At 49.7% G+C, this 26,110-nt stretch overlaps 1 protein-coding gene across 3 annotated transcripts in view; it reads left to right on the top strand.

Annotated features, from left to right (window-relative positions):
- Tead4 (TEA domain transcription factor 4) overlaps positions 1 to 24,064 on the top strand; it is a 79,916-nt gene extending 55,852 nt beyond the window's left edge. For all 3 annotated transcript variants that reach the window (XM_031383549.1, XM_031383547.1, XM_031383548.1), the window contains 7 exons: positions 841 to 884; positions 1,355 to 1,410; positions 4,108 to 4,247; positions 5,443 to 5,616; positions 17,641 to 17,781; positions 19,700 to 19,852; positions 19,948 to 24,064. In XM_031383549.1, coding sequence (XP_031239409.1) covers positions 841 to 884; positions 1,355 to 1,410; positions 4,108 to 4,247; positions 5,443 to 5,616; positions 17,641 to 17,781; positions 19,700 to 19,852; positions 19,948 to 20,061 — 822 coding nt within the window. In that variant the 3' untranslated portion in view covers positions 20,062 to 24,064. The remainder of the gene's footprint in view (positions 1 to 840; positions 885 to 1,354; positions 1,411 to 4,107; positions 4,248 to 5,442; positions 5,617 to 17,640; positions 17,782 to 19,699; positions 19,853 to 19,947) is intronic.
- Positions 24,065 to 26,110: the final 2,046 nt, after the last annotated feature.

Below are 26,110 nucleotides of genomic sequence, written 5' to 3'. Positions count from 1 at the left end.
TAGTTCATAGTTGAGGAAGCAGAAGGGATGGGATCTGAATCCCAAGGCTTTGAAATGGTACTATAGTGTCCTATACCCACCATTCATCCTGGTCTCTGCTCCTGCCCTGCATCCTAGGTGTGCCCATCCCGTGAGGGGAGCTGATGTCTAGGGACAAATCTGTGCCCAGATTTCAACTTTGTCAGCCTAACAACCATCCTCTGAGCCATTGCCACACTTTTAGAATGTTCCAGAAATGGTCCTCCTTCCCAAGCTTGTCATGCAGCCTGAATAGCTGTTTAAGATGCCCGACTTGCACTGTCCTCACAGATGGGGAAGGGAGTATGTCTTGAATTCCACAGGTCTTTCTGGTATCATGTTCACAGAGAGTCTTAGTGTTAGTTGGAATGTTAAATAGATGGGATATAAAACGTTCAGGTAGACCCTTGGATTAAATCATTCTTGTTTGCGTTCGAGATGGGAATGCACCTCGAGAGCAAGCTAAGCACACGCTCTATCACTGAGCCCCCGAGTAGATTTCTTGGCTCTAGGACCTCAGAGGCAAACATGCTTAGAGGCCTTACATGCTAAAGAGCCCTGTGACTCCTGATGGGAGGCAGAAAGTGCCTGGCCAGCAGGCCTGGCTTTCCCCATGGAGCAGAGAGAAAAACACACCAAGGCGCGGCCGCTGCCCATTCGCATCATCCAGTCTTCCTCTCACTGCGGGAGCTGCCGCTCTTCAGTCTTTTCTACCTGGAGGCCTGCATGGACTCTCCCTCACGGATTCTTCCCACCCTCCTTGTGGGCTCTGGCCACATGCACCACACAGCTGGGCTGAGTCTGTACTTTTTGTCTCCACAGTTTTGGCAAGGAGCTTTGCCAGGCCAACCTGGAACATCCCACGAGTGAGTATGGTTTGCTTTCCTACCCCTCACTCTGGGTTCACTGATTCTGAACCCAGAACTTTAAGAGAGAGAGCCCGGCTAGGGGAGATGGGGGCAAGGGGACATGGGCTGCACGCAGTGTGTGATCAGCCCATTCAGGATAGCTTTGCTCTCAGATATCACTTGCTTAGTCTGCAATGTCCACACTCAGAGCACCAATTTACTGAAATGCTCATCTGTACAGGGTGTCGGTGGAGCTAAAGCTTGATACCCAAAGAGGCATCAGGTTGGCCCAAGAGAGGATGTGATGTGGATTCCCTCATAGTTATTGCTTCTATAACTCAAACACAAAGCTGGGGGTGGGGGGTGGGGAATTAACGGGAGGGTGCTGGAAACCAATGTCTTCTAAGGCTTAAGGCCACCAAAAGCTACCAGAACTACTCTACAGCTCTTTCCAGAGCCTGATGCCTCCTCTCTCCTTTCTCCTGCAGTGTGAAACCTTTCTCTCAAAATACCTACACTGTCCAGCCTCCGCTGCCTCTGCCAGGTAGGTGGATGGATGGTGCATGATCCCCTTATACGTTACAGCCTCTGCCTCCTGCGTCAGGTCCCAGGCCCCAGCACCCAGGTCCTGCTCTTATCACTGCTAGACGCCATGCTGTCACGTGTTCTGATCATACATCCCAATTTTCTGGCTACACCACGGTCCTTGCCTCTAGTCAGCATGCTGCAGCCATGCCTCATGGGTGCTCTGGGGTGACACCAAATGCTGCACTTGTCCGTTGTATTCAGGGCTGGCTGGGACACAGAATTGGAAGGGAGTGCTTATGTGCCCAGGCAGCTCTTGTAAGGTACATGTGTTGCTGGTCTTCAGGCCTTCCCTTCAGAGTGCCGCCTACTGCTTCTCAATTGGGAGCTGAGGGGCACTGGGTTCCAAGCTCAGGAGACCCTGATGCCGGGAGAGTACTGCTGGGCATCGATACCTAAGCAGCTTGCTGGTTTGGTCCTTGTCCCAGGCTTCAGCTCTGACCTTCTCTCAGGAGGCTTGCTTAGCCGTCCAGGCCAGGGTTTTCCACCTTCCTTGGAGAGTGAACATCTGTGCCATTCTGGTTGTGGCCCCTCAGGCTTTCCTGGCACCCATGGTGCCTGCTCACTGCTTCCTTCACCCTCATACGGAGCATCTCTGAATTGGGTCCAGTCCTCATGTCCCTGTCCTCTTCTCTGTTCTCTTCCCTCTGTCCATGCTGATGTGGCCTGCACTCTGATCCACCCTATTCTTGCCCGGATCACTGCAGTCACCTCTTCACTGACTCCCTGTGATTCCTAAAGCATCTCTGTCGCCATGCTATTTCCAGCCTTACGATGCTTCCAGGCCCCGTGGTTCCCTGAGGGTGAGCTCTGAGCTCTGCTGGAGATGTGCTAGACTCCTGAGACTCAGCTTGCTGTGCTCCCTGCTCTGCCTCTGGGCTGGGCCATGGATGCTCTCACCTGTCCCCACCCAGGTTAGGTGCCCACCATTTGCCCAGCCAGGGCTCTGCAGACTTCTATCTAGCAGGGGTAGTCTTCATTGCCATTTCTGTTTGTACTCCGACAGCTGTATTTGTGTATCCCTGTGGGTTCCTGTCTCCTCTTCCTTTTGTTTACCCTGTGCTCTGTCCAGTGGTTCTGTCCAGGGGGCTAGAGGCCACCAGGCTCCCACAAAGAAAACCTGGGTCCTGAAGACCTTGCCTCTACTGTGTCTCCCCCAGCTCAGTGGCAGGGAGCTTGCCCAGATTACTGTCTGCATCAAAACCACGGCTCCCATCTCAAATGGAATCAGGGATGGTTTACTCTGGAGCGGTCCTGAGGGACCATGGCCTGGGAACACAGACTTAAGTTACCCCAGATTCCATGTTCCAGTGTGGAAATGGGCTCACAGGGTTTTTATATTTCTACTGGACAAAGGAAGTCATGAATCAAGACAACTTTAAAATACGCTGGTGGGTACACCAGAGAGGCAGGTACAAGAAGATATAGGCAGCTATTCTACAGGTCTGAGATGCTCTGTGCTGACACTCTTAGCTCCTGGAACAGCAGAAACTAGTGTTCTGCTAAGTTAGTCGCCTCTGAGAGGTTTCTGATGGTTTCCACATGGTGTTAGCTCTGATACAGAGTAAGGTAAGGAACGGCTGCTCCAGAAGGCGACAGCTAGCCGAAATAAAGTAAGTAGCCTCGGGAAGAAATTCCCGATCTCTCCACAGCACTGACACTCCTCCCAGGAGTTTTTTTTTTTGTTTCCAGCCAGACATAGCTGCTTTTCAGGAATTCTTTTTGGTTCACAGTGCTTACTCCAGGCAGGGTTCCATCCCTAGTATCACTGGGAACAAAAATTGCAAAGCTGACGGTTTCTCAGCCCAGCTCAGCTCATCCGGTGGCTTTCCTTGACCTGGGAATAGAATCCATCCTGTTCACCAGCATCCCTGGCTGACTCCAAAGCCTTGTCTCCCACTACCAATCCAGATAGGTCTTCCTTAAAGCGGGGCTTTCCAGATTCATTCAGCTGCTTCCCAGCCCCCACACACTTGGCTTTGTTGGTTCCCAGCTTGGAGCACCCCGAGCCCCATCTAGACTCTCATCCTTCCTGCCTTCCCATCTCTCTTTTAGCTCTCTAGACCAGGCTGGCCTCGAACTCACAGCGTTCTGCCTGCCTCTGCCTCCTGAGTGCTGGGATCAAAGGTGTGCACCACCACTGCCCTGCTACTTAATACCTTCTTTAAGCCTCATCTTCCTGATTGGCCTCAGAGGCACCAAGAAGTCTTCTGTGGTGCCAGGAACACACCTACCTCACCAGCACTAGCCTAGGTCTGTGTTCATTCCTTAGAAGCCTTTGTTATAGTTGATATTCTATGGGTTTGAGGCAACTGTGAGCTCTCTAGGAAACATCCTGCTTCCAGGGCCTCTGAGTTAGCGTGCTGCTTGGTTCAGCTGGCTATCTTCCCACCTGGACTAGAAATTACCCTAGGGCAAGAATCCTGCAGTGCTGGATCCCTGGCTACTTTCCAGGCACTAGAAGGCCTCTTAAGAATTCATCTGCCTGATCATGGGCCTCTGCAGAAGCTTGGGACCACTGAGCTGGATAGGGCACAGGCTCTGCCCTGCCCTGCCACTGGTCACACTTTCACTGATTTTGTCAAGTTCTTACTGATGATAGGAACAGGGAGGGCAAGGAGGGGCAAGTTCCATGCGTCTCTCTCCCTTCGTGCAGGCTTTGAGTCTCCGGCAGGACCCACCCCATCACCCTCTGCACCGCCTGCTGCTCCGTGGCAAGGCCGCAGCATAGCCAGCTCCAAGCTCTGGATGTTGGAATTCTCTGCTTTCCTGGAGCGCCAGCAAGATCCAGACACAGTAAGTTCCTCCCATGTCTGACTGTCAAGCTCCAAGAGAGGCCACCTTAATCTCAGAGGTTCTGCCACTGTTGTAGGGCCCCAGTCTTGCAGGCCCAGAGTAAGTCACCAATCCCACAGGCCTTGTCCTCAAAGAAAGGCCTTGAATCCAGCTTCTGTCTCCATGCTATATGCCACTGTCAATGGAGGCCCTGGCCACATAGTAGGTCCCCTAATACCCACCCTATTGAATAGGTTACCAGCCCTGGAAGTCCTGCCCCCATAGAAGTCCTCACCTCCCACCCTCCCTACCTCTTCTGACTTCCCTCCCTTTCTTCCCTTCTCCCTCAGGTCTTAATAGATTCCTTGTTCTTTCTCTCCTTGACTGTCATCACTCCCTCTCCCCTCTCCCCCTCCTTTACTGTTCTTTCCCTTGCTTTGTGTATATCTCCTACCTCAAGCCTTCCTGGCTTCTGTTCTCCCTTTCTGTTCTTTTAGGCTTCTCCCTGCCTCTCATTTCTCTTCTTATTCTAGCGCCTTCCCTCCTAACCATGCCCCTCCCCACCCCGCCCCTCTGTCCTCCACTCCTCAGCTCTGAGGGGCATTCAGGAAACTAGGATGACTCTAGTGTGGAAAGCATATCATCTGAGACAATAGCAGGCTCCAAGAGCAGGTTACCCTTGAGCCAGCTCATCCAGCAGGGAGTGCTGGGGAACTCCTAACTCTTGCCTCCTGTCTTAGTTAGTGTTTTACTGCTGTGAAGAGACACCACGACTAAGGTAACTCTTAAAAGGACAACATTTAATTGGGGCTGGCTTATAGGTTCAGAGGTTCAGTCCATTATCATCACGGTGGGAGCATGGCAGTGTCCGGGCAGGCATGGTGTAGGAGGAGCTGAGAGTTCTACATCTTCATCTGAAGGCTGGTAGTGGAAGACTCGCTTCCAGGCAGCTAGGAAGATGGTTTTAAAGCCCATGCCCACAGTGACACACCTACTCCAACCAGGCCACACCTACCCCAACAGGGCCACACCTATTAAAAGTGCCACTCCCTGGGCCAAACATAGACAAACCATAACACCTCCCTTTTCTGAATGAGGAAACTGAAGCTCACTCAGATAGGTTCTTTGCTTCAGATCACAAGTACAGTAGGCAGTAGGGCTATCTCTCTACCCCATCCTCTGGGCATTACTCTCAGACATTGTTCTTGGTTCACAGTACAGCAAACACCTGTTCGTGCACATCAGCCAGTCAAGCCCAAGCTACAGTGACCCCTACCTCGAAACTGTGGACATCCGCCAGATCTATGACAAGTTCCCAGAGAAGAAGGGGGGCCTCAAGGAGCTATTTGAACGGGGGCCCTCTAATGCCTTCTTCCTTGTGAAGTTCTGGGTAAGCCCTGGGCCTCTCTTCCCTTAATTCAGTGCCTTGAGATGGTGAGGAGACCGGGAAAGAGAAGGCATGATGGTGTATAGGAGGCAAGGGGTGGGGCGTCCGGAGGGAGCACACGCAGGAGGTCAGTGCTTGTGGAAGCAGGGCATCAGAATGTGGCAGTGAGGCCATAGAGCTGCACAGTCAGAAGGCTTTGTTTCCTTTCTGTCTTTCTCCCTCCTCTCCTCTCATTCTGTTTCTTTCCATGCGGGGGATAGATAGCACTGCCTATACCATACTAAGGTGTGTTTCCCAAATCTTGCTCCAGCTCAAGAGGCTCTTTAATGATGGTGGCTGTGGCAAGGTCCTGGTCAGGAACTGGGGGATTAAAGAGGCAGTAGTCCCGGGGAAAGACTGAGAGGTGACACAGGGCTGGCAGAAGAGTCCGCATGGAGCTGTTGGTTCTGGGCCCGATGCTGGTCCCCACCTGGTTCTCCGGGGCTCATCTGTGAATCTTACTGGGCTTGGCAGAGCTGGGAGAAGAGGAGTATAGCTTAGGATGCTCTTAGTGCAGCCCAGGACATTCATAAGGAACTACTCATGTCTGTCTCAAGCAGTCCTGTCCACAGGCTTGGCCTCTGCCGCTCTCCTCATCCCTCCGTGGATGCTGGGTACCTAGAGCCAGGGTACTCTGAGATCAGGAGTCACAGAACTGCCCACAGCTTTCTTCCAGAGCCTAGAACACACAGAAGGGACATGGGGGACACCAGGATAATGGCTAGTAAGGGCATGAAGTCCTCCAGGCACCCGACCAAACTTGAGATATGGAATTTTTCCCATATCTGACTCAAGGCCTGGGATCCAGTGCTGACTCTCCCTGCTCCCTGTGACCTCTGCCAAGGAGGACCACCCAGGTGCTTTCCTTAGATCCATTTAGTCTGTAGTGCTGGAGTACCCTCTATTTTTATGTTGTGGCACTGGGATTGGAGCCCAGGGCATCAGCCTTGGTAGACAAGTTCTACCTTTGAGCTGCACTGCAGCCTAATTTGCTCCCGAGCCTCTTGGTAACCTGGGAGTCTCTCATCTTGGGAAGGACATGTTGACAATGAAGGTGTACAATATCCCAGGTGGCTTTCCGTCCCTGCCTAGAAATGCCCAGCGCAGCCCTCCCTACAGCTAAGCCAGCTCCTGGCTCTCAGTAGAAGACTCCAGGGCCGTGTTATCGATCCGGGGCCTTGCCTTGACCGTGTGTGCCTTTTGCCCTGGGATTACAGACATAGCTGGTTCTCCGAGCAGGTTGGTGCCTGGATCTGGATCTGAGGTAGGCAGGATCTGCTAGGCAGAGAGGAGGAAGGCCATTTCCTCCCTAGCAATGGACGAATAGAAACAGGAGAAAGGAGCAGGGAGGTCTGGAGAAAGGTGCATGAGACAGAGTAATAGAAAACAGAGCAGCTAAGGTGATGGTCCTAGATGGTCCTTACATTGAATTCTAGGACTTAATTACTATGGATGGAGAATAGGCAGTGTGTGTGCTGGTGATCAGCTCAGGGCCATATCATTCATATATATATACATACATACATACATACATACATACATATGGCTTGCTCTAGTATTGTGCTACATAGCATTCCATTGATGTTCTTGAACACGCGTGTTTATAGTTATTAATTCCAACAGTCTTTAATAAGTAAGGAGAAGCATCCAATTCTTGTGCTGAGTCCTCCCTAAGTCCCGGAGTGGTAAATTGTGATCTTCCTTTAGGTTTTATATCCTATGTTAGCAAACATTTATGTTACTGTTTCTTGGTGTCATAACAAAGGCATTCTAGGTTTATTTTGTTATAGAATTAAAATCTGCTTTATATCACTTTCCATCACTCCAGTCTGCTCCCATGGAGTGAGTCATATATCCTTGAGCAAAAAAAAAATCCGCACAGTATTTGCATTTTGTTTGACAATGTACGTTGGTCGCCAAAGAGCTGAAGGCTATATTATAACTACATTGCCTTTGTTATGTACCTTTGTTTTTGTAAACTGGGTATTTTAAATGAAATCATTCTTAAAATTTTACAGATATGAGAACCACCTTATAAAACTGACTCAGCTTCCTGGGTTGTGGGATTGCAAGTGTCTGCCACCCCACCCGAAGGACAACAGCCATTTGTTAACACATTGCTCTTCTGTCCTGCGATGTGCATGCTGACGCCATTCTGCTTCACTATGCATAGGGAATTTCATGATCTGCTTTTCTCCTCTCTGGAAGTTTTAGCACCTCCTCGACTTCTGGGTTTTCAATTTCATATCATCAGATCTTAGTATATCTTGCCTTTCCTCCCATCTCTGGCTTGATCCTCGGTAGGCACCTCTAATGATAAAGATTAGAATCTTCCTATCTTGGGACATTTAAATGTGTTATTTCTTTGAAAATTTCTCTCATTCATTTTGCCAAATCCCTAATGCTCAACCCCACTCCCTGGCTTATTCTCTTTGCTCTTTTTTCTTTTTGGGGAGGTAATAAGGGAGCTGAAACTGAATCTCACTGTATGGTCTCGGCTAACCTGTGACTCATACAACCCAGGCTGTTCTCAAACTTGTAGTGATCCTCCTGTCTCAGCCTCCCAAGTGTCAGGGTTATTGGTGTGAGTCATCAGTGTGCTTGTGTGCAGACTGTCTCTTGTCCTGGAGATCACTCAGTAGGTTAGGTCAAAGCCCCAAGGCTCTCTCCTCCCCTCTCCCCCACCCATCTGGAATTATGAGTGTGGCTCTGCCTTTTCTTTGTGGATTCTGTGTTGAATTTAGGTTCTCATTCTTGTAAGGCAAGCCCCTCAATTACCATTTTTATATGTTCCAGTTGCTTGGTCTCTTTTCTTGGAGACTTGCTTCTTTTGTGTTCTAATTTGGATTAGTTCAGTGTTATATCTGAGTGCACATGAGCCAAAGCCCGAAGCATCAGTACATAAAGCAGTAGTTTTCCATTCATGTGGAAGAGCCTGGTGGTAGACCCTCCAGGGATGGTCTGACCACTCTAATAGCCCAGGAGCTGGAGTCTTCTCTCCTTGCCATCCTCAGTGTGTGGCTTCTGTCCTCAAGGTCATGGACCCTGGAATTCCAAGCATCATCGCGCCACATTGCAAACATGCGGAAAGAATCCTATGGAGCTCCCTGTGGGGTCCTTTCTAAAGTCCTACACTGAGTGCAATTATCTGTATGGCTGCACGTTGCTCTGATGAACCAGGGAAATGTGAACTCGGCAGCTCTGCTGTGGGTTTGGTTAGAGCCTGCAACTTCTCCTGTGTTTAGGGGGGGTCCTGGGCTCCCCTCCAGAGTGTGTTAACTAGTGGCTCTCTCAGCACTGGTCCAGCTGTCCCCCGAATGTGATTGGAGTCAGAAGGGAGACCCAGATGGCAGTGGCAAGATGTATTTATCAGTGCAATACCTTGGAAGACAAGGCATATTTAGGGTCCTTCTCCAGCTCCTGGCTTCTTTTAGTTGGTAGTTTCTCTCTCTCTCTCTCTCTCTCTCTCTCTCTCTCTCTCTCTCTCTCTCTCTTTATATATATATATATGTGTGTGTGTGTGTGTGTGTCTGTGTGTCTGTGTGTGTCTGTGTGTGTGTGTGTGTCTGTGTGTGTGTGTATGTCTGTGTGTCTCTCTGTGTGTGTGTGTGTGTATATATGTGTGTATGTGTGTGTATGTATGTATGTATGTATGTTTGTGTGTACGAGTTCTGAGTATAGGGATTCCAGGCCCCTGCCTATGCCAGGCAATCCCCGTACAAAGCATGCTAGGCAATCCCTATACAGCTGAGCTACATCCTGGTGCAGTTGACGGCAGTAGTTTTTATCTATAGACACATTTCAAATAAGGCTCATCTTAGAATTCCCATTTCACAAACAGTAGAGACTGACAGATTGTGCAGACAAGGGCTTGGGTCTGAGGCATGTCTCCTTGGCTAGGTCTCTGTTGTTCCTGTGGTCTGTCTCAGGATACGCAGGGAAGCCTGAAAGATCACAGGAGCACTCACGTTATGAGGTTACTTGGATTCTCATTTGTGACTTTTGGTCACTTGGATTCTCATTTGTGACTTTTGCCACGTCTCCAAAGGTGGATCTGGTTGATAATCTTGTCTTCAGAGGAGAAACGGAAGCATGGTCAGGATAAACAGTCTTAGGACTAGAACCAGACTGTAGACCTTAACAATATGGCTCCAAGGTCAGGCAATATGACTTCCCAAACAGAAGGCCCCTAGGCACAGCTTTGGTGCTCATCCTGGTCCTGGGAGAAAGTTCTGGATTGTTTGAAAGGCTCCGAGGGATGCCGGTTGGTAGCAGAGAGGAGTTCAGACTTTGCTGTGACTGTACAGGCCGAGAGGGGAGCAACCAGGCCATTTGATTTTCTAGATCTTAACTTTCCTCCCAGGAAACATTGGCCAAGTCTTCTAGGTGGAAGGGAACTAGAGCCTCCCTGTTACCTTGTTGGGCCCATTTACTCTTTTGCCTTCCGTTAGGGGACTGGGGAGGGAACTGATAGAAGAAGCGGGTGTGGGGAAAATGGGGAAGGCAGGTCCCGCAGACATGCTTGGCCAGGGTTGTATAAAAAAACCCACATGGCCTTTTAGCAGCACAGCCTGCATAGTGAGTCTTGGACCTGGGGCAGTATAGACTGTACAGGAGCGTGGTGGACATAAGAGAGCCCTCACCCTGTGGCAGGCAGCTGACTTTTAGGGCTAACGGTGCCTGTGAGATTCAGTCACTCCTCTTTTTTTTTTCTCCGAGACAGGGTGTCTCTGTGTAGCCCTGGCTGTCCTGGAACTCACTCTGTAGACCAGGCTGGACTCGAACTCAGAAATCTGCCTGTCTCTGCCTCCCAAGTTGCTGGGATTAAAGGCGTGTGGCACCACTGCCGGGCTCAGTCACTCCTCTTGAGGGCTGCATCTTAAGTCTTGGCTTCTGTGCCTCTGTTTCTCCTTCTTAAAGGTTTGCAGTTATTCTCGTGGGCTTCAGCCTGGGAGCTCAGATGAAATACTCTCCTCAACCTGAGTGCTGCCTCCTTAGGGAAAATGAGCGGAGGTCAGAGAGGGGATGCCTCGAGGTCAGAGAGGGGTTTGCCAGGAGGCCAGAGAGGGGATGCCAGAGGCCAGAGAGAGGGGATGCTGGGAGGTCAGAGAGGGGATGCAGGTGGCCAGAGAGGGAATGCCAGAGGCCAGAGAGGGGGGATGCCGGGAGGTCAGAGAGGGGATGCCGGAGGCCAGCACACTGCCTGTCCTCATGTGGGAAGGGCTCAAAGGCAGAAAAATACAGGGAGGAACATTTGCCAATAGTGAGATCGGGTCAGTCATGGGTAGTCCCCTGCCTCTGGCCTGCTCCTTCCTCCTATCACTGTCTGCTGTGGTGTTGGACACACACTTAGGAAGGAAACCTGTCCAGACAAGAAACTGTTGCTTGTCTCACAGCCAGTCTTCCTCCCCCTGCCCGTTTGCTCAGTCTGACCGCCAGGTGCTGCAGAGCTGATGAGAACCCACCCAGAGCAGGGCCCACTTTGATTTCCCTGAATCCATGCAGCAGCTGCCTCCCTCTCCTGAGAGCTGCAGCTCTCACTGAGGGGCTGTGGTGGTTGTCCTGACGCAGGCCTGGGCTCATCCCCAGTGCAAAAGGCATCCAGGTGCAGCAGGGGGAGGGGTGGAGCTGCTAAGTCCCAGTTCTGAGAGGACACCCACTGGAGTGAGGGCTGGAAGATGGAAACCCCATGTCCCAGAACCAGTTGAAAACTACCAGAGGCTGCTTGTCCTTTTCAGGGGAAGGCATGCCATTTGGCACACTGGGTGGAGCCAGGACAATTCCCTGGGCCTTTCCATCATGCGTTCCACGGCTCCCTTCTGGGCCTGACATTCTTCCCAGAGACACATGACAATCAAGGCTATCTGCTCATCTGTCAGTCACCCGATCCCTCACACCTGTTGCGGGCCCAGTCCAGGGGCTGCCTACCCTCATGGAACAGCTATGAATAGGGTACATGGAGGGAGTAGTGTGTTGGTCACTGGGAAGGACAGCTGTCCCGGGCTACAGCTGCAGGATGAGATGGTGGCAGAGCTGGATGGACCCTGGAGCCTAAGGACTAGCCGAGGTACCTTGAAAGGGGTCCTCTGGCATCAGCCACCACCCCCAAGATCAGGGTGACACTGGACTCTCTCTATCTCACTAATCCTACTTTGTTCTCTGTTATAAATTCTTTCATAATACACAAATATTCTGTAGCCTTTTCCTGCCCCATAGTCCCCAGAAGCACTGGCCTGTGGATGGATATTCATTCGTAAACACATAGGTGTTTTAAAAGGATCCTGGGGTGGGAGGTGACTAAAGAGTTAGAGTGTATTTGAGATAGAGGGCTCAAGTCGGGGTCTAGAACTCAGGGGTAAAATATATACCCCTACACACCACACATACACACACACGTATGTGCATATATATGCATGTATATATGTATGTGTGTATAGATATATGTGCATGTACACATATACATACGGATATATGTGTAATATATAGGTATTATAGTGAGGGACCTTACTTCTGTCACAGCGCCACCCAGAGTTGAGAAGTGTAATAGCTACATGCCAACCTTTATGGAAAGTCCCGGTGTGTGGGCCCTGAATAAGGTCTGTAGAGAACAGGGTTCTTACCCCCATGGACCTTCCCCGGACAAGTCACATGAGCATGGGGCAGGCTGCCTTTGTGTGTATGAGAGGCTCTTTGGTATTAGGGCTTCCCAGCATGGTGCTTGGGGACGTCTTGTATGTGCTACATCTTATTTAATAGTTAATTTGCTTATATAAGGGGAAAAAAAACTGGGCACGGTGGTTCATACCTTTAATCTTTGAGTTCCAGGCCAGTTTGGTCTACAGAGTGAGTTCCAGGACAACCAGGGCTACACAGAGAAACCTTGTCTTGAACAAAACAAAACAAACAAACAAGTCAGAGTCCTTGTTTTCATGGTTGTATTGCTAAGGATAAAATTATGAATAAAAGAGAGTTGATGTCACTAGGTGGTGGCAGCACATGCTTTGAATCCTGGCAGGGGCAGGGGCAGGGGTAGAGGCAGATGGATCTCTGAGTTCAAGACCAGTCTGGTTTATAGAGTGAGTTAGGACAGCCAGGACTATAAAGAGAAGCCTTGTCTCAAAACCGAAAAGAAAAAAAGAAAAGTGAATTGATGTCAAAGATATCACAAGGGCCAGCAATATGGCTAAGTGAGTAAAGGTACTTGCCATTAGGCCTGATGACTTGAGTTGAACTCCTAGAACACACATATTTGAAGGAGAAAATTGATCCATGCAAGTTGTCCTCTGACTTACCCATGCACGCAGTACAACATCACACACACACATGAGTGTACACACATCATCACGAGCCCACAAGTATCATCAAAAGATAAGGACTTAGGTGCTACCTGGAATCCTACGACTCAGGAGGCTGAAGTCAACGGAATGAAGGTGGAGGTCAGCCTACACTACACAGCAAGATCTTGGTTCAAGCAAAGACACCATGAGGGTCTGGTGTGGTTAATGAGGGTAACATTGGTCAGAGTCCTGTGACCACATGTCTGTCGTCTGAGTCTTGTCACCATATCTCTGGCCTCGGTACCTTTTCAGGCTGCTGGGACTCGTGACCGTATTTTATTTTCTTGGTGATGTGTGGTCAGCACTTCTGCTCTGTTCTAGTCACAGCATAAACTAAGCTCAAAAACCTCCCAACGTTTTCAGGCAGATCTGGCAAACTAGGTCTCCTGGGATGCTCACAGGACTTAGAGAATGTGGGAGGAAGCCTGGGCTCAGGTTCCTGCTCATTTCATTTGTCACAGGAAGATCTTGAGCCGAGGATGGCCCACATCCTCCAGGGCTCACGGGTTGCTCTTCCTGCCTTGCTCCACACCCTGCAGTTGCCCTTCCCCACAGGATTACAGGGTGGGGAGTCCAAAGCCATCCTGGGAATGGAGAGTGTTTAGTAAAGGGGACTGTTTGTTTCAGAGGCTGAACATCGGTTTGGATGCTGTTGTAACTGTTTGCTTTTTCCTCCTCCTAATGAATGGCTCCATTTAAACCATACATAGCATAGAGCCATTCCAAAAAAATATCTCTTCAATCTGTCCCATGATTGCTTTCCTCATTCAGCAAGTTCTGTTCATCTATAATGGTGAAGGCTAGCCCTTCTCAGCAGTGTGTGTGTGTGTATGTCTTCCATGCCACCTTAATTGCAGCATAATCAACACTACCTTGTCAGCTTACACAAAGATTTTGCTGTAGAAAGGAGGTGCCAAAGGAGAAAAACTGGTCCTTGAGTGTCACCTAGTGGTGTAAGACTGCTTGTCCCTTGCGCCCAACTTCTACCCACAGCTTCCTGAGTTCCTGGGTTCTGCACAGAGTTGTAGGTCTCAGAACCTGCATCGGGATTGATGGTTCACAGCCTGCACTCTGGCCCAGGTGGCAGTTCCCTCTGTGTTGCATGGTAGGCGAGGAAGCCACATAAGAGTCATTCTTCTCCTGGGAAGTGGTGGTGCATGCCTTTAATCCCAGCCCTTGAGAGGCCCTCATCTACAGAGCAAAAGCCAGGACAGCCAGGGCTACACAGAGAAACTCCATCTCAAACAAACAAAAACACCCTGAATCTTTGTGTTCATGACTGTATTGCTTAGGGTAAAATTAAGTAATGAAAGGGATTTGGTGTTGCCGGGCAGTGGTAGTACATACCTTTAATCTTGGCACTTAGCCAGGCTGGTCTACATGGTGAGTTCCAGGGCAGCCAGACCTACTTAGCAAGACCTTGTCTGGGGGAAACAAGATCTTCTGTATGTCATTTGTAGGAAAATGGGTAGAGTTAGAAATCATCATGCCAAATAATATCAGGCCAACCCAGCTAGACAAATACTTGTTTACATACACACACACAGATACACACTCACTATACATATGTTTTATATGTATAAATATATATATATGTACATATGTATACATATATATGTGTATATGTGTGTGTGTATACACACATATATATGTTTAAAAGATATATAATATCTTTAATTATATTAATTAACATATATATGTTTAAAAGAACTCCTTAATTAAAATACAAAAGAATGTGTCTGTGAGATGACTTGGTATATGCCCCTACCTCTAAGCCTATTGATTCACATGGTGGAAGGAGAGAGTTGATACCCAAAAGTTGTCCTTTGGCATCCACATGCTTCCTCTGGCCTGGGTGTACTCATCACATAAAATTAACAGGTAATTTTTAAAACAGCCCATCCTGAAGCAAAGAACCGCCTCCCAAAACTAAAGAGCCAAAGGAAGGGGTGTCCTTCTGGAAATGTTTGCCACGTTCAGCCACATAACTGCTCAGAGAACACTTGCCAGGGTCCGTGGGGACCCATCGATCTCTTGAGTCAGCAGCAGGACTTGCCGAAGGCAGAAGTTACAGGGTCATGGGCTTACATCAGGTTTGAGAAATAAGCCTGTGGGGCCACATAGTTGGTGGAAGGGTTGGATTCTCTGATACATGAAGGAAGACTAGCTTACCGTAGAAGCCTACGGACATTGAAACTGCTGGGGATGTGGGATATCTACTAAAGAAAGCTGCAGGTACCCAGGAGAGCCAGCTCCTGGGCAGAGAGCCAGCTCCTGGGTGAGGCCGTAGCTGCAAATGGCAGATCCATGGGCGCTGGAATGCCCGAGCTCTTGCACCTCAGATATCACCTCAAGCCCTGGAAATCAGATATAGAGCTGCAGAATTTCACATTTGCTTTGCTAAGCCGCCACCTTTTTCTTTTTTGAAGGTTTTATGGCTATGTCTCTGTGTACATGTGAGCACATGTGTGTGGGGCCCTTGGAGGCCAGAGGAGAGCAGAAGAGGACGTGAGCTGCCCAGTGCGAGTGCTGGGTGCTGAGCTTAGGTTCTCTGGAAGAGCAGCAAGTTCTCTTAGCTACTGAATCCTCCTCTTTCCGGCACCGAGTTTCTTCCTGTTGTTCTCTCTTGCTTTCTCTTTGACATGGGAATGTCTACTTGGCTTTATGATGAGTTTTCCTTCTGATGGCGTAAGGTCTGTTAGCTCTCCGTGGTTTCCCTTCTGATTTTGTTCTGGGTTCATAGCTCAGATGACCTCAGAACTATACCCTGTACACTGCTGACTACTTGCGGTTGAATTAAGAGATGGACTTGACCCTTTCTGGGCCAGGGAGACATTTTGTGGGGGCCAGGCTCCCACAGATTTGAATTTGGAATGCTCGATCCTCGCCTTGTGGCTTGTTTAGAAGGCTATGGAGCTTTTAAGAGGTGTGGTCTTGCTGCTGGAAATAGGACTCTAGGGACAAGTCCTTGAAGGTTCTACCCACTCCTGGTTTGGGCTTGCAGCTGAGGCTTCCTGTCTCGTGCATGCCACGTGAACAGCTACCATCTCATGTTTTTTTTTTTTTTTTTGATTTACTTATTTATTATATATAAGTGCACTGTAGCTGTCAGACACCCCAGAAGAGAGCGTCAGATCTCATTACGGATGGTTGTGAGCCGCCATGTGGTTGTTGGGATTTGAACTCAGGACCTTTGGAAGAGTAGTTGGTACTCTTACTCGCTGAGCCATCTCTCCAGCCCCCATCTCATGTTTTAGCACCAGACGGAATCATTCTGCCATGCCTTCCCTGCTGTGAGGGACTGAGACAGCGATAGAAACCTTTCCTCTCTTGGGCTGTCTGTGGTATTTAGTCACAGCCATCCTAAAGTAATTAATACAATATCCAACCAAGAATTAATTCACGTGCTCCCATGTGGGAAGCTAGGAACTTATTTCTCATTGTTTTGGAAACAAACCAGAAAGACTAGCACTGAGCCAGGATATGTGGGGTAGCAGAGGCCTTCCTATACCTGCTGTGTATCGGTGTTTTCTTTCTTTTTCTTCTTTCTTGTCCTTCCAGGCCAAAGGTTCTCTCTGAGCTGTACCCAAGTCCTGCCCCCATTTTTTTTTAGTTGAAAAGCCCATTCATGAAACTTTCATTCCACTTATACAAACTTTAATTCATGAGTTCTTAACAATTGTGCTTGGATTGTTCAAGAGAATTTCCTAAGATATTAAAACAAAGCTAGGCATTGTCTCAAGTTATTTCCACGTTAATTATTATTTTTTTTTACAGCACATACATGCCAAGCAAGTCTCAAAAAAGAAAAAAAAATCACAAAAGCCAAAACCAAAAAGCTAAAAAAAAAAAAAAAAGCTAAATAGATGGGATTTTGTTTCCAGCTGTGCTTTGTTCACAGTTTGTGTTTTCACACAGAGCTGGGAACACCAAACAATTCATCTCTACTGCATATTTACTTTTACATCTGTTCTTAGATTGCTAAAACATTTAAATACAAATAAAACGTGTAGCAAAAATAACCAAAGCAAGTAGCAGGTAACTTTACCAAGAATGGAATGTGAACTGTTTCTTCCCTTAGAGCAAATTGGGTCACAGCTTTGTCTAGGGACCGCTGGTCAAGGGTGTGCACTTGGAGACACAGGATCTCAATGTGCGTCCTTCCACTGGATGTTTGTGTCACAGCCTAACAAGTGCGGTAAACCTTAAGGTACCCACAGACAGCACACTCCAGGTTCCTCTTGTTCCCTACCAGCACAAAACCAATAGGTAGGTGGTTTTCTTTGCCTAGACATGGAAGCAGTTTTAACACTGGCCCTTCTGAAGCCACAGTCTACCAAGAGTACTATGCTAAACATGTGTAACTCCTGTAAAAATTTCACATCCCCATATTGGCCACTTCAAGATGAAATAAGTATGTCCTTAAAGTCAAGGCGCGCACACACACACACACACACACACACACACACACACACACACACACAGAGCCTTGTATATATCTCTGGCTGATCTAGAACTCAGTCTTTCTGCCTCAGTCTACTCAGCTGTCCCTGTCCTGTTCTTTTAAAGTTCTGTTCTCTCATCCAAGACGTGCACTAGGAACCCTAAGGACACAACTGCAAACAGCCACATCTTCCCCTGTCTCCGACAGGCAGACCTCAATACCAACATCGATGATGAGGGCAGCGCCTTCTATGGGGTATCCAGCCAGTATGAGAGCCCGGAGAACATGATTATTACCTGCTCTACTAAGGTCTGCTCATTTGGCAAGCAAGTGGTGGAGAAAGTTGAGGTAGGAGCTCACCTGGTGGGTGTAGGGCAAAGGGGTGGTCTGTGTGCCTTCTCCTGGGGCAGGATTGCTAAGGGAGGCCCCAGGCAGAGGTGGCCTTTAAGGAAGTACATGTTTAGGGTTGGGCATGAAGCACCTGGTAAGTTACTGATTTAATTGCCTGTTCCGTACCTCAGAGCCCTGGCTGAACCTTCTGGCTGCAATTCCTTTCAAGCCTTCTTTGGAAGTACCCCATATCTTTCAGAGCAGGGCTAACCTGCTCTGAAAGCACAGGCTAACCCAAGGGGTTCTCCCTAAGCCATCTGTGTCTTTGACAGCTGGGCACAGGGCTAGGAGAGGCCTTTTCCAGTCATACAGCTCTCTAGAGGCAGGGGCAGGTGAGGTGGGCATTCAGGGTTCATTTGCTTCTCACTTTTTACTCCTGTGTGCTGGAAACGTGTGGAGTCCCTTTGCTCTAGTTGCTGGGGTTTCTGTAAGAGCCTGGGTGTGCTAGGCAAGCACTCTACCACTGAGTATGCACTCAGTCAACGCCTGATTCCTCCTCCTCCTCCTCCCTCTCTCCTATCTTTCTCCCTCCCTCCTTCCTTTTTTCCCTCCTTCCCTCCCTCTTTCCCTCCCTCCCATTCCTTTTTCTCCCTCCCTTCCCACTTCCTTTCCTCCCTTCCCTCTTCCTTCCCTCCTTCTTTCCCTCCCTTCCTCTCTCCCTTTCATCCTCCCCTCCTTCCCATCTTCCTTTTTTCCTCCCTCCCTTCTTCCCTTTCTTCTTTCCTTCCTTCTTTCTTTCTTTCCTTGAGATAGTCTTCAGATTTCCCCATCCCAGAAGCATAGAGCTTACTTTTCAATTGCGGAGTGCTCCAGAGACCTTACACTTGGGCAGAATTTCTGCTTCTCTTCAGGGCGGGCAGCCTGGCGATGAGCTCAAGCTTAGAGGACCTGTGTTGATCTCTGTATAACTCTCCCACCCCCCACTTCCTGTTAGATGTTTGGGGTTGTTTCCCCTCCCCCATCTCTAAGGAAGTATCAGTTTGTCTTCACTATCCACTGGTTCCAATAGCTGTGACATTCCGATCCTACTGTGTAGTGACAAAATGGCACCAAAGCCTTCGGCAGCACACCTGTGGCCCTAAAGTCTGTGACCCTGTACAGTGCTTAACACTGTGCATGGTGTCAGTCGGGTCACCTCCTGGCCCACTGGGATCTGAACTGATGCTGTTCTCATCTGGGGGTGACAGCCACCTCATGTCAAACAGCAAGGTGCCATGAGAAGGGACCTCTGCCTTGGGGTCCCAATCCTAGAATTGCCAGGAAGCTTTCGAAGCATGTTAGCACGGCTGAGGCTCACTCATGTAACTGCTCTCGTCTTGGGAGTGTAGTCCAGTAGTCGCCCTGGTCGTGTGCAAGGGTGTTGTGTTTTGTTTTGTTTGGTGCAAAAGATGGATGCCCGGGCTCACAGTGGCTAAGCAACTGTCCTGCCTCAGGAAAGGCAGCTTTTATGAAGCTCCTCTAGCAATTTACTTTCATTAAACTTATCGAGGTTTGGAGATGCCCATAGTTCTATCCAATCGTCATCCCTCCAGCTCTCCTAGGCCAACAGCATCCACCACCAAGGTTCATGCGTATGGCAGTTCCATCTTGAAGGCACTGGTACTCAGCCTCATGTGCAACCCCTGCTCACTTGCCCCATCTCCTTGCCGAGACTTCTGCTACTTCCAGGTCTCCTGGAAGTGTCTGCCTGTCTTGTCAGTGACAAAAGGGAGAGGCCGGCCTTCATGTCCAGGAACCTCTGCGAATGACTCCCCCGGGACATCTTCTGCCTCTCTGTCCCATTGGTGGTGGTTGGATTTTAGTACCTCCCTGCTGAATTGGGCTTGGGCTGGAGGTGAGGGGATTCTAAGCCTCTGTTGTCCCTGGGGTTCTACAGACAGAGTATGCTCGCTATGAGAATGGCCATTATTTGTACCGCATTCACCGGTCCCCTCTCTGTGAGTACATGATCAACTTTATTCACAAGCTGAAGCACTTGCCTGAGAAGTACATGATGAACAGCGTGCTGGAGAACTTCACCATCCTACAGGTATGACACGGGGCAGATGCCCAGGGTCTATCAGTGGGTGGCACCAATGGCTTCCCTATCCAGGCCTTTGACCCTCACCTTCTTCTTGCCTGCAGGTAGTCACCAACCGAGACACACAGGAGACCTTGTTGTGTATTGCATATGTCTTCGAAGTTTCAGCCAGCGAACACGGAGCTCAGCACCACATCTACCGACTTGTGAAAGAATGAGAGACTTGGAGAGCGATGGTGGGGGGACAAGTCCAGAAAACGGGGACCTGGGAGGGAACCTTCAGGGACAGCCCCCGGGAGTGCCAAGAGAGCCAAGCAGAGTTACCAGTTCTCTCCTTACCAGGAGCAAACTGCCTGATCTTGCAGTGCTCAGCCCCTAATAAACCCAAGGTGTCAAGTATTTTCAGAGGAGCTGGTATGGCCTGTATGAGCCCAGAAGGGCAAGGGAGAAGGGGGCACCAGGAGGCAAGCTGGAAGCAATGGCCACAGGTGCTCCAGGATGGCCAAGGAACCAGTGGATTCAGCCAGGCATATCACCAAGACACCAAAGCGCAAGACCCAGTGGTTCCTTCTCGGCTGCTGGAACCCTGCACCCCGCTCCTGGTCACACTAGTGGCCTGAGGACAGATGGCACCTGGGTCACACACCCAGAGATGCTGTGCATGACTTTGTGTACACTGTCGGTCCTGCCATTGATGCCTGAGAATGGCTACTGCAGAAGGCCCCATCCCTGCAAACGGGGCTGGATTTAGGTGTGGCTGCAACATAGTTTTTGGAGGGAGACTGGGTAAGAGCTACTCAGGTGGCTTTGTTTCTAATGCAGTGGCCCTGCAGGGCGCAGGGGCTCCAGACTGAAGCAAGGCTTGGAGGTAGGGCATCCTGCTTCAGGGCCAGCATTTCCAGCTGCCTGACCTCCACAGGCTCCTCAGCTTCTCTATTAGTCCCGTTTCTTCTCTGCTCAACACTGACGAGGGGAGGATGTCTGTAAAGTACCCGGGTTTTGCGGTGCCAGTTAAATAATCTAGCCCTCAGCTCCTTGCTTCTCTCCCTCTGGAGGTCCTGGATCTGTCTCTCTGCTGCCCTCTCAAGGCTTTCTGGTGTCTGCTTCCCCAGTTGGAGCCAGTTCTAGTAGTCTGGAGCCTCAGGAAGAAAGATACAACTTGGGCATGTTTGTGTGTGCCCAGGACTCAGGGATGCATCTGTGAGGATGCAGAAATGGGCAGGGCAGCATTGTGGGGATGCTACAGAGGTGAGGGACAAGGGCTCTGGAGTCAGTCTAGCCTGACTTTGGTGTGCAACCTTTTCAAAAAGAAATGTTGTGGTGCCTCAGTTTCCCCATATGTAAAATGGGTATAACATTCACCTACCTCGTGTATGGATAGTGCCTCACACAGTGCTGAGCACATCCACATGTTCAATAAATATGCATCGGTACTAACCATGGGAACTTCACCTCCAGCTAAGGATCCTGGCTGGAGGTGCACTATATGCACTAGGGTGGGGCGGTCCCTACAGTAACTGCTTGTCACAGAGAGGAGGATTCCGAGGGTCTCAGGGAAGAGGCAGTCCTTGAGCGAGCAGGTTATGAGAAGAAGGTGGCTAATATTTATTGATGTTATTTCTGTGGTTTTTGGTGTTGGGGCCAGGGTTTGACACAGGCTAAGTGAACATGCCAGAAGTATGCAAATAAGCATATGGAGGGAGGTTGGCTACCTCTCAGATGAGGGAGATGGACGAGCCACCCAGTCTTTCTGTCGCTCCAAACTCCTTTAACTTGTATCCCCTCTCTTTAACTCAAACCAATTTAACCCATATCCTGTTCCCCACCAGGTTAGGATGGTGGCTAGACCCAGGCCTCCTCGCTTCCTACTGCACTGCTCTCAAACAAGGTCAGGGTCCCAGAAAGACTACTGCACCCCTGGCCTTGTGACCAGGATTCACCAGTCCACATGCAAGCCTATGTTTGCAGCTCCTTGCCCCAAACCTAGCCCTGGCCCCCTCCCCCACTTATGCTGCCTGAAAGCCCCCAGCCTCAGACATTTCAGACTTCTATGTAGTCAGCCTTTTGGAACATGAAGGGTATAACTTTTCCTACTGGAAGCAGGTCAGTCCGGATGTTGGGTGCCAATGTGGGCCATAAGTTTTTCCTGTGTTAACTGACCTCAGTGCCCTAATGGAACGTCACCATAGACGATTGTCTCACTGCCTCTCCATTCAAGTCAGCATGGCACTTGACTTAGGGCACCTCCCTTATCCCACCAAGCTAGCACGATGCTGAAACCATTTTTAAGATGAGGTCTTCCTCTCTTGCCTGGGCTATTGTCTCCAATGATCCTCATGCCTCAGCTTCCCGAGAAGCTGGGACTACGGGCGCTCCCCACTGTGCCCTGCCATCCTATTTTAAAGACTGAGAAAGCAAGGCCCAGAGAGCTTTGGCAAGTTGCTTGGGTTGTTGGCGTATTTTTTCATTTGCTTTGTGAGTGCTTGTTTGACTTCTGAGATGTGGCAGACTCTGGGAATGTGTTCATGAGCAGAACAGATGGGGTGGCTAGGAGCTTACTTTGGACTGAGGCGGGTGAGGGGGTGGTGTGTGACTGGAAGCAAGTTAAGGAGACTTGTAGGTAGTGGGAAATGCTGGGGGGCGGGGTGCCCAAGGTTAGCTTCACTTTAAGGGAGGCTTCAGAAGCCCGCCTCTGCACTGACCTCTGTACCATAGACACGTGGATCTGAAGGAACATTCCAAAGGGAGAATGGAGAGGCCTGGAGACAGGGAGGGGATGGGCGTGCCCCAGGGGTGTGCTGATGGACAGAGATTGGACATACCCCAGTAGGAAGGCAGGCAATTCAGTCCTGCGTCTACTGCACTCCGTGGGTGGATGTGGACTTTGGAATGCTCTCAGGATGGTAGCAAGGCCTGGAGGTGTTAAGCAAGGGAATCCATTCCTTTGAAGCTATTTTTAGAAGCGAGCTCTAGAGCATTTGTTTGGTACAGAGGAGCAGGTGGAACTGTGGCCCCTGAGCCTACCCAGCTTGTTCCTGGGTGTCTGGGGATGGGAGCTGTCTTCTGGGTCCTGTCTCACAGGCAGCCAGGTGAAAGGCAAGAGCCAGGCATGGCCACCCGTTTCACTGGGCCTGTGAGATGAGCAGGAGTCCCCAAAGTCCTGGGGATAGAGAGCCCTCCATCCTGGGAGTGGAAACCTTCTGGGGTGTTATCTAGTTAGTCCGCAGTAGGGACAGGTGAAAGGCCTTCTGCCTCACAGGGTCTGACACTGATGGAGCAGATTGTGCCAACAAAGTGTCACAGGAATGGGAAGAATGTGCCCTGACCCCCACCCCCACCCCCCCAAAAAAAACCCATAAAAACAAAATCCAAACAAATGAATAAACACACACGCACATGCACACAGAGAGAGAGAGAGGGAGAGAGAGACAGAGACAGACAGAGACAGAGAGAGACAGAGAGAGAGAGAGAGAAAGGGAAGGAGGGAGCGCTTATCAATGTATATGTGCAAGTGGCCATGTCCTAGACCTTTTCGGTAGGCCTTGTGTCCCTAGTCTTTGTCACACCCAGTCTTTCCCAGGCTGGGGACAGAGTCAGGTGGCAGAGATTGGAGGACTGAGGGAAGGCAGCGATAGGAGGGAGCTCCTGAGACCCTGGGCCTCCTCTCTGGCCACACAGGCACAGAAGAGAAACAGCAGAACAGTAGGAGCATCCCCTCAGGGTTTCTACCCAGTGGCCACCTGGGTCTGACGCCTGCCGAAAACCTGTTAGAGCTATGGTAGCAGGGGTCAGTGGCACCTTGGATAACTTATCTAACAGGTCAGAAAGAAAACTACCTTTCCCCCACAAAGACTTGACTCTGTGTAGAATGTAGCTAACTGGTATGCCCAGCCAGGTGCCTGGCTGCACAGCTGTAATCCCCTCTGCCCTCCATCCCCCAACCCCCAGGAGAAGAACGACACTATCATGGATTACACAGTGAAGCCTAATCTCTGAAATAAATCTCTTTAAAAGTATCTGGAACTTGGCTTTTGTATATACTCTTAGTCAATTGGAAAGAGCACAGGTATGCGTGTACCGTCCTAGAGAGCCCAGGCCAAGGGAATGGCAGCTTTTTTTTTTACACTCACAGATGTCTAATATTCAATTTTAAGGTTTTTGTATTTTTTTCTATGTAAGCCCCCTTCATCTCTTCAAATCTTCAGTAAAGTCTGCTACAAACATAGATGTCTGTGCTCACGTGATTTCTTTGTGCAGGAATGGAGTTCTGTGCCAGTTACAGAGCACACAGTACACAGGGTGCACATAGAGCAGGTGTGTACTGGAGCACACAGACCAGCGGTGGGCACAGGGCAGGTGCGCACTGGAGCACACAGACCAGCGGTGGGCACAGGGCAGGTGCGCACTGGAGCACACAGACCAGCGGTGGGCACAGGGCAGGTGCGCACTGGAGCACACAGACCAGCGGTGGGCACAGGGCAGGTGCGCACTGGAGCACACAGACCAGCGGTGGGCACAGGGCAGGTGCGCACTGGAGCACACAGACCAGCGGTGGGCACAGGGCAGGTGCGCACTGGAGCACACAGATCAGCGGTGGGCACAGGGCAGGTGCTCACTGGAGCACACAGACCAGCGGTGGGCACAGGGCAGGTGCGCACTGGAGCACACAGACCAGCGGTGGGCACAGGGCAGGTGCTCACTGGAGCACACAGACCAGTGGTGGGCACAGGGCAGGTGCGTACTAGAACACACAGACCAGCGGTGGGCATAGGACAGGTGAGGACTGGGACAGGCCCTGCTGAGCTTTATGGGAGTAGGAACCGAACAAAGTGCTGAAGAGCTAGAATATTCTGGAAAAGGGCATCCTAGGAAGGTGACCATGGTTCCACAGCACCTTGCTCAGATCAACCGCTGTACTGTGATAAGCTGGACTAGTCTGGGCTTCAGAGAGGCCTGATGCGGAAGCCCCCCTGTAGCTGCTGCATCTCTGTCCCTTTGCTCTCAGTCCTGAGCAGGGATGTGGGAGGCCTTGCCTGGATGACTGGGCCTGCCCTTCTGTGGACGTCTCCCTCCCTGGACCAGACTCAGAAAGGACAGGAGATTCTTATTTGGGTTGAGAGTGGGGGACATGACCTAGAGGAGAGATGGGGCTGAGAAGAGAAGCTGTGGTCGGCCCTGTGCTGAGATGAGGTGAATTTAGGGAAGGAAGAGGAGGAGAAGCAGGAGTGTGGTTTGCTCTCATGGTAAGGGAAAGGTTTTGGGGTGAGGGGAGGTCAGTTTGTTATGCCTCCATTCCAAGGAAAACCCAGAAGAGCTCAAGAATTTCGAAGTCCTTGCAATTTCTTAGAATCTCTTATTTCGAGTCTTGACTCTGCTTACAAACCTCCCTACAACGTAGACCCGGAGTGTGACTTATATACACTTATAGAGAGTAAGTTAGACTTATATAGCACTTACATACAGAGTAGTTAGAAATTCCTTGAATGCTTAGGGTGAAGGGGAGGGAAGGTGGGTGAGGTAAGGCATAACTATTTTGATAGACACATGGTCACACAGAATAAAACCACATTTCCCAACTTTCACTGAAGTCTGGTTTGGCCAGTGGAGGTAAACAGAAGTAAGATTTCCAGGAGTGACCAAAAAGGTAGGGGCACATTCTTTATTTTATTTTATTTTATTTTATTTTGAGTTTTCAAGACAGGGTTTTTCTGTGTAGCCCCAGCTGGCCTAGAACTCACTCTGTAGATCAGGCTGGCCTTGAACTCAGAAATCCACCTGCCTCTGCCTCCCAAGTGCTAGGATTAAAGGTATGCGCCACCACTGCCTTCTTTATTCTAGGGAACTGTAGGGAGTGTGACGTAATGGCTGGATGTAGTATAACTATGTAGCAGTGTAGCTACATTGGACTCTGAGATGACCTTAGACTGGTGACTACCGAGGACATAGCAGAAAGTCCATAGTGTTACACTGCTCTCATACATTTCATGTGAAATACATTTTTTCATGTTTAAGTCATTTCATTATGGAATGACACAATACTGTTTTTGGAATTAGCAGTCAAACAATTCTATCCCATGACGGTATTCAATCTGGTAACAAATTTGGAGGCAACACAGTTAAGGCAAAGGGCGATGATGATGATGATGATGATGATGATACCTATTGTTTTAAAAGATTTATTTATTTATTATATGTAAGCACACTGTAGCTGTCTTCAGACACACCAGAAGAAGGTGTCAGATCTCATTACAGATGGTTGTGAGCCAC

Source organism: Mastomys coucha, unplaced genomic scaffold (genome assembly GCF_008632895.1).
Source record: "Mastomys coucha isolate ucsf_1 unplaced genomic scaffold, UCSF_Mcou_1 pScaffold20, whole genome shotgun sequence".
NCBI classification, from domain to species: domain Eukaryota; kingdom Metazoa; phylum Chordata; class Mammalia; order Rodentia; family Muridae; genus Mastomys; species Mastomys coucha.
Note: the sequence above shows the minus strand (reverse complement) of the source record. Positions and strands in the feature narration are given on the sequence as shown.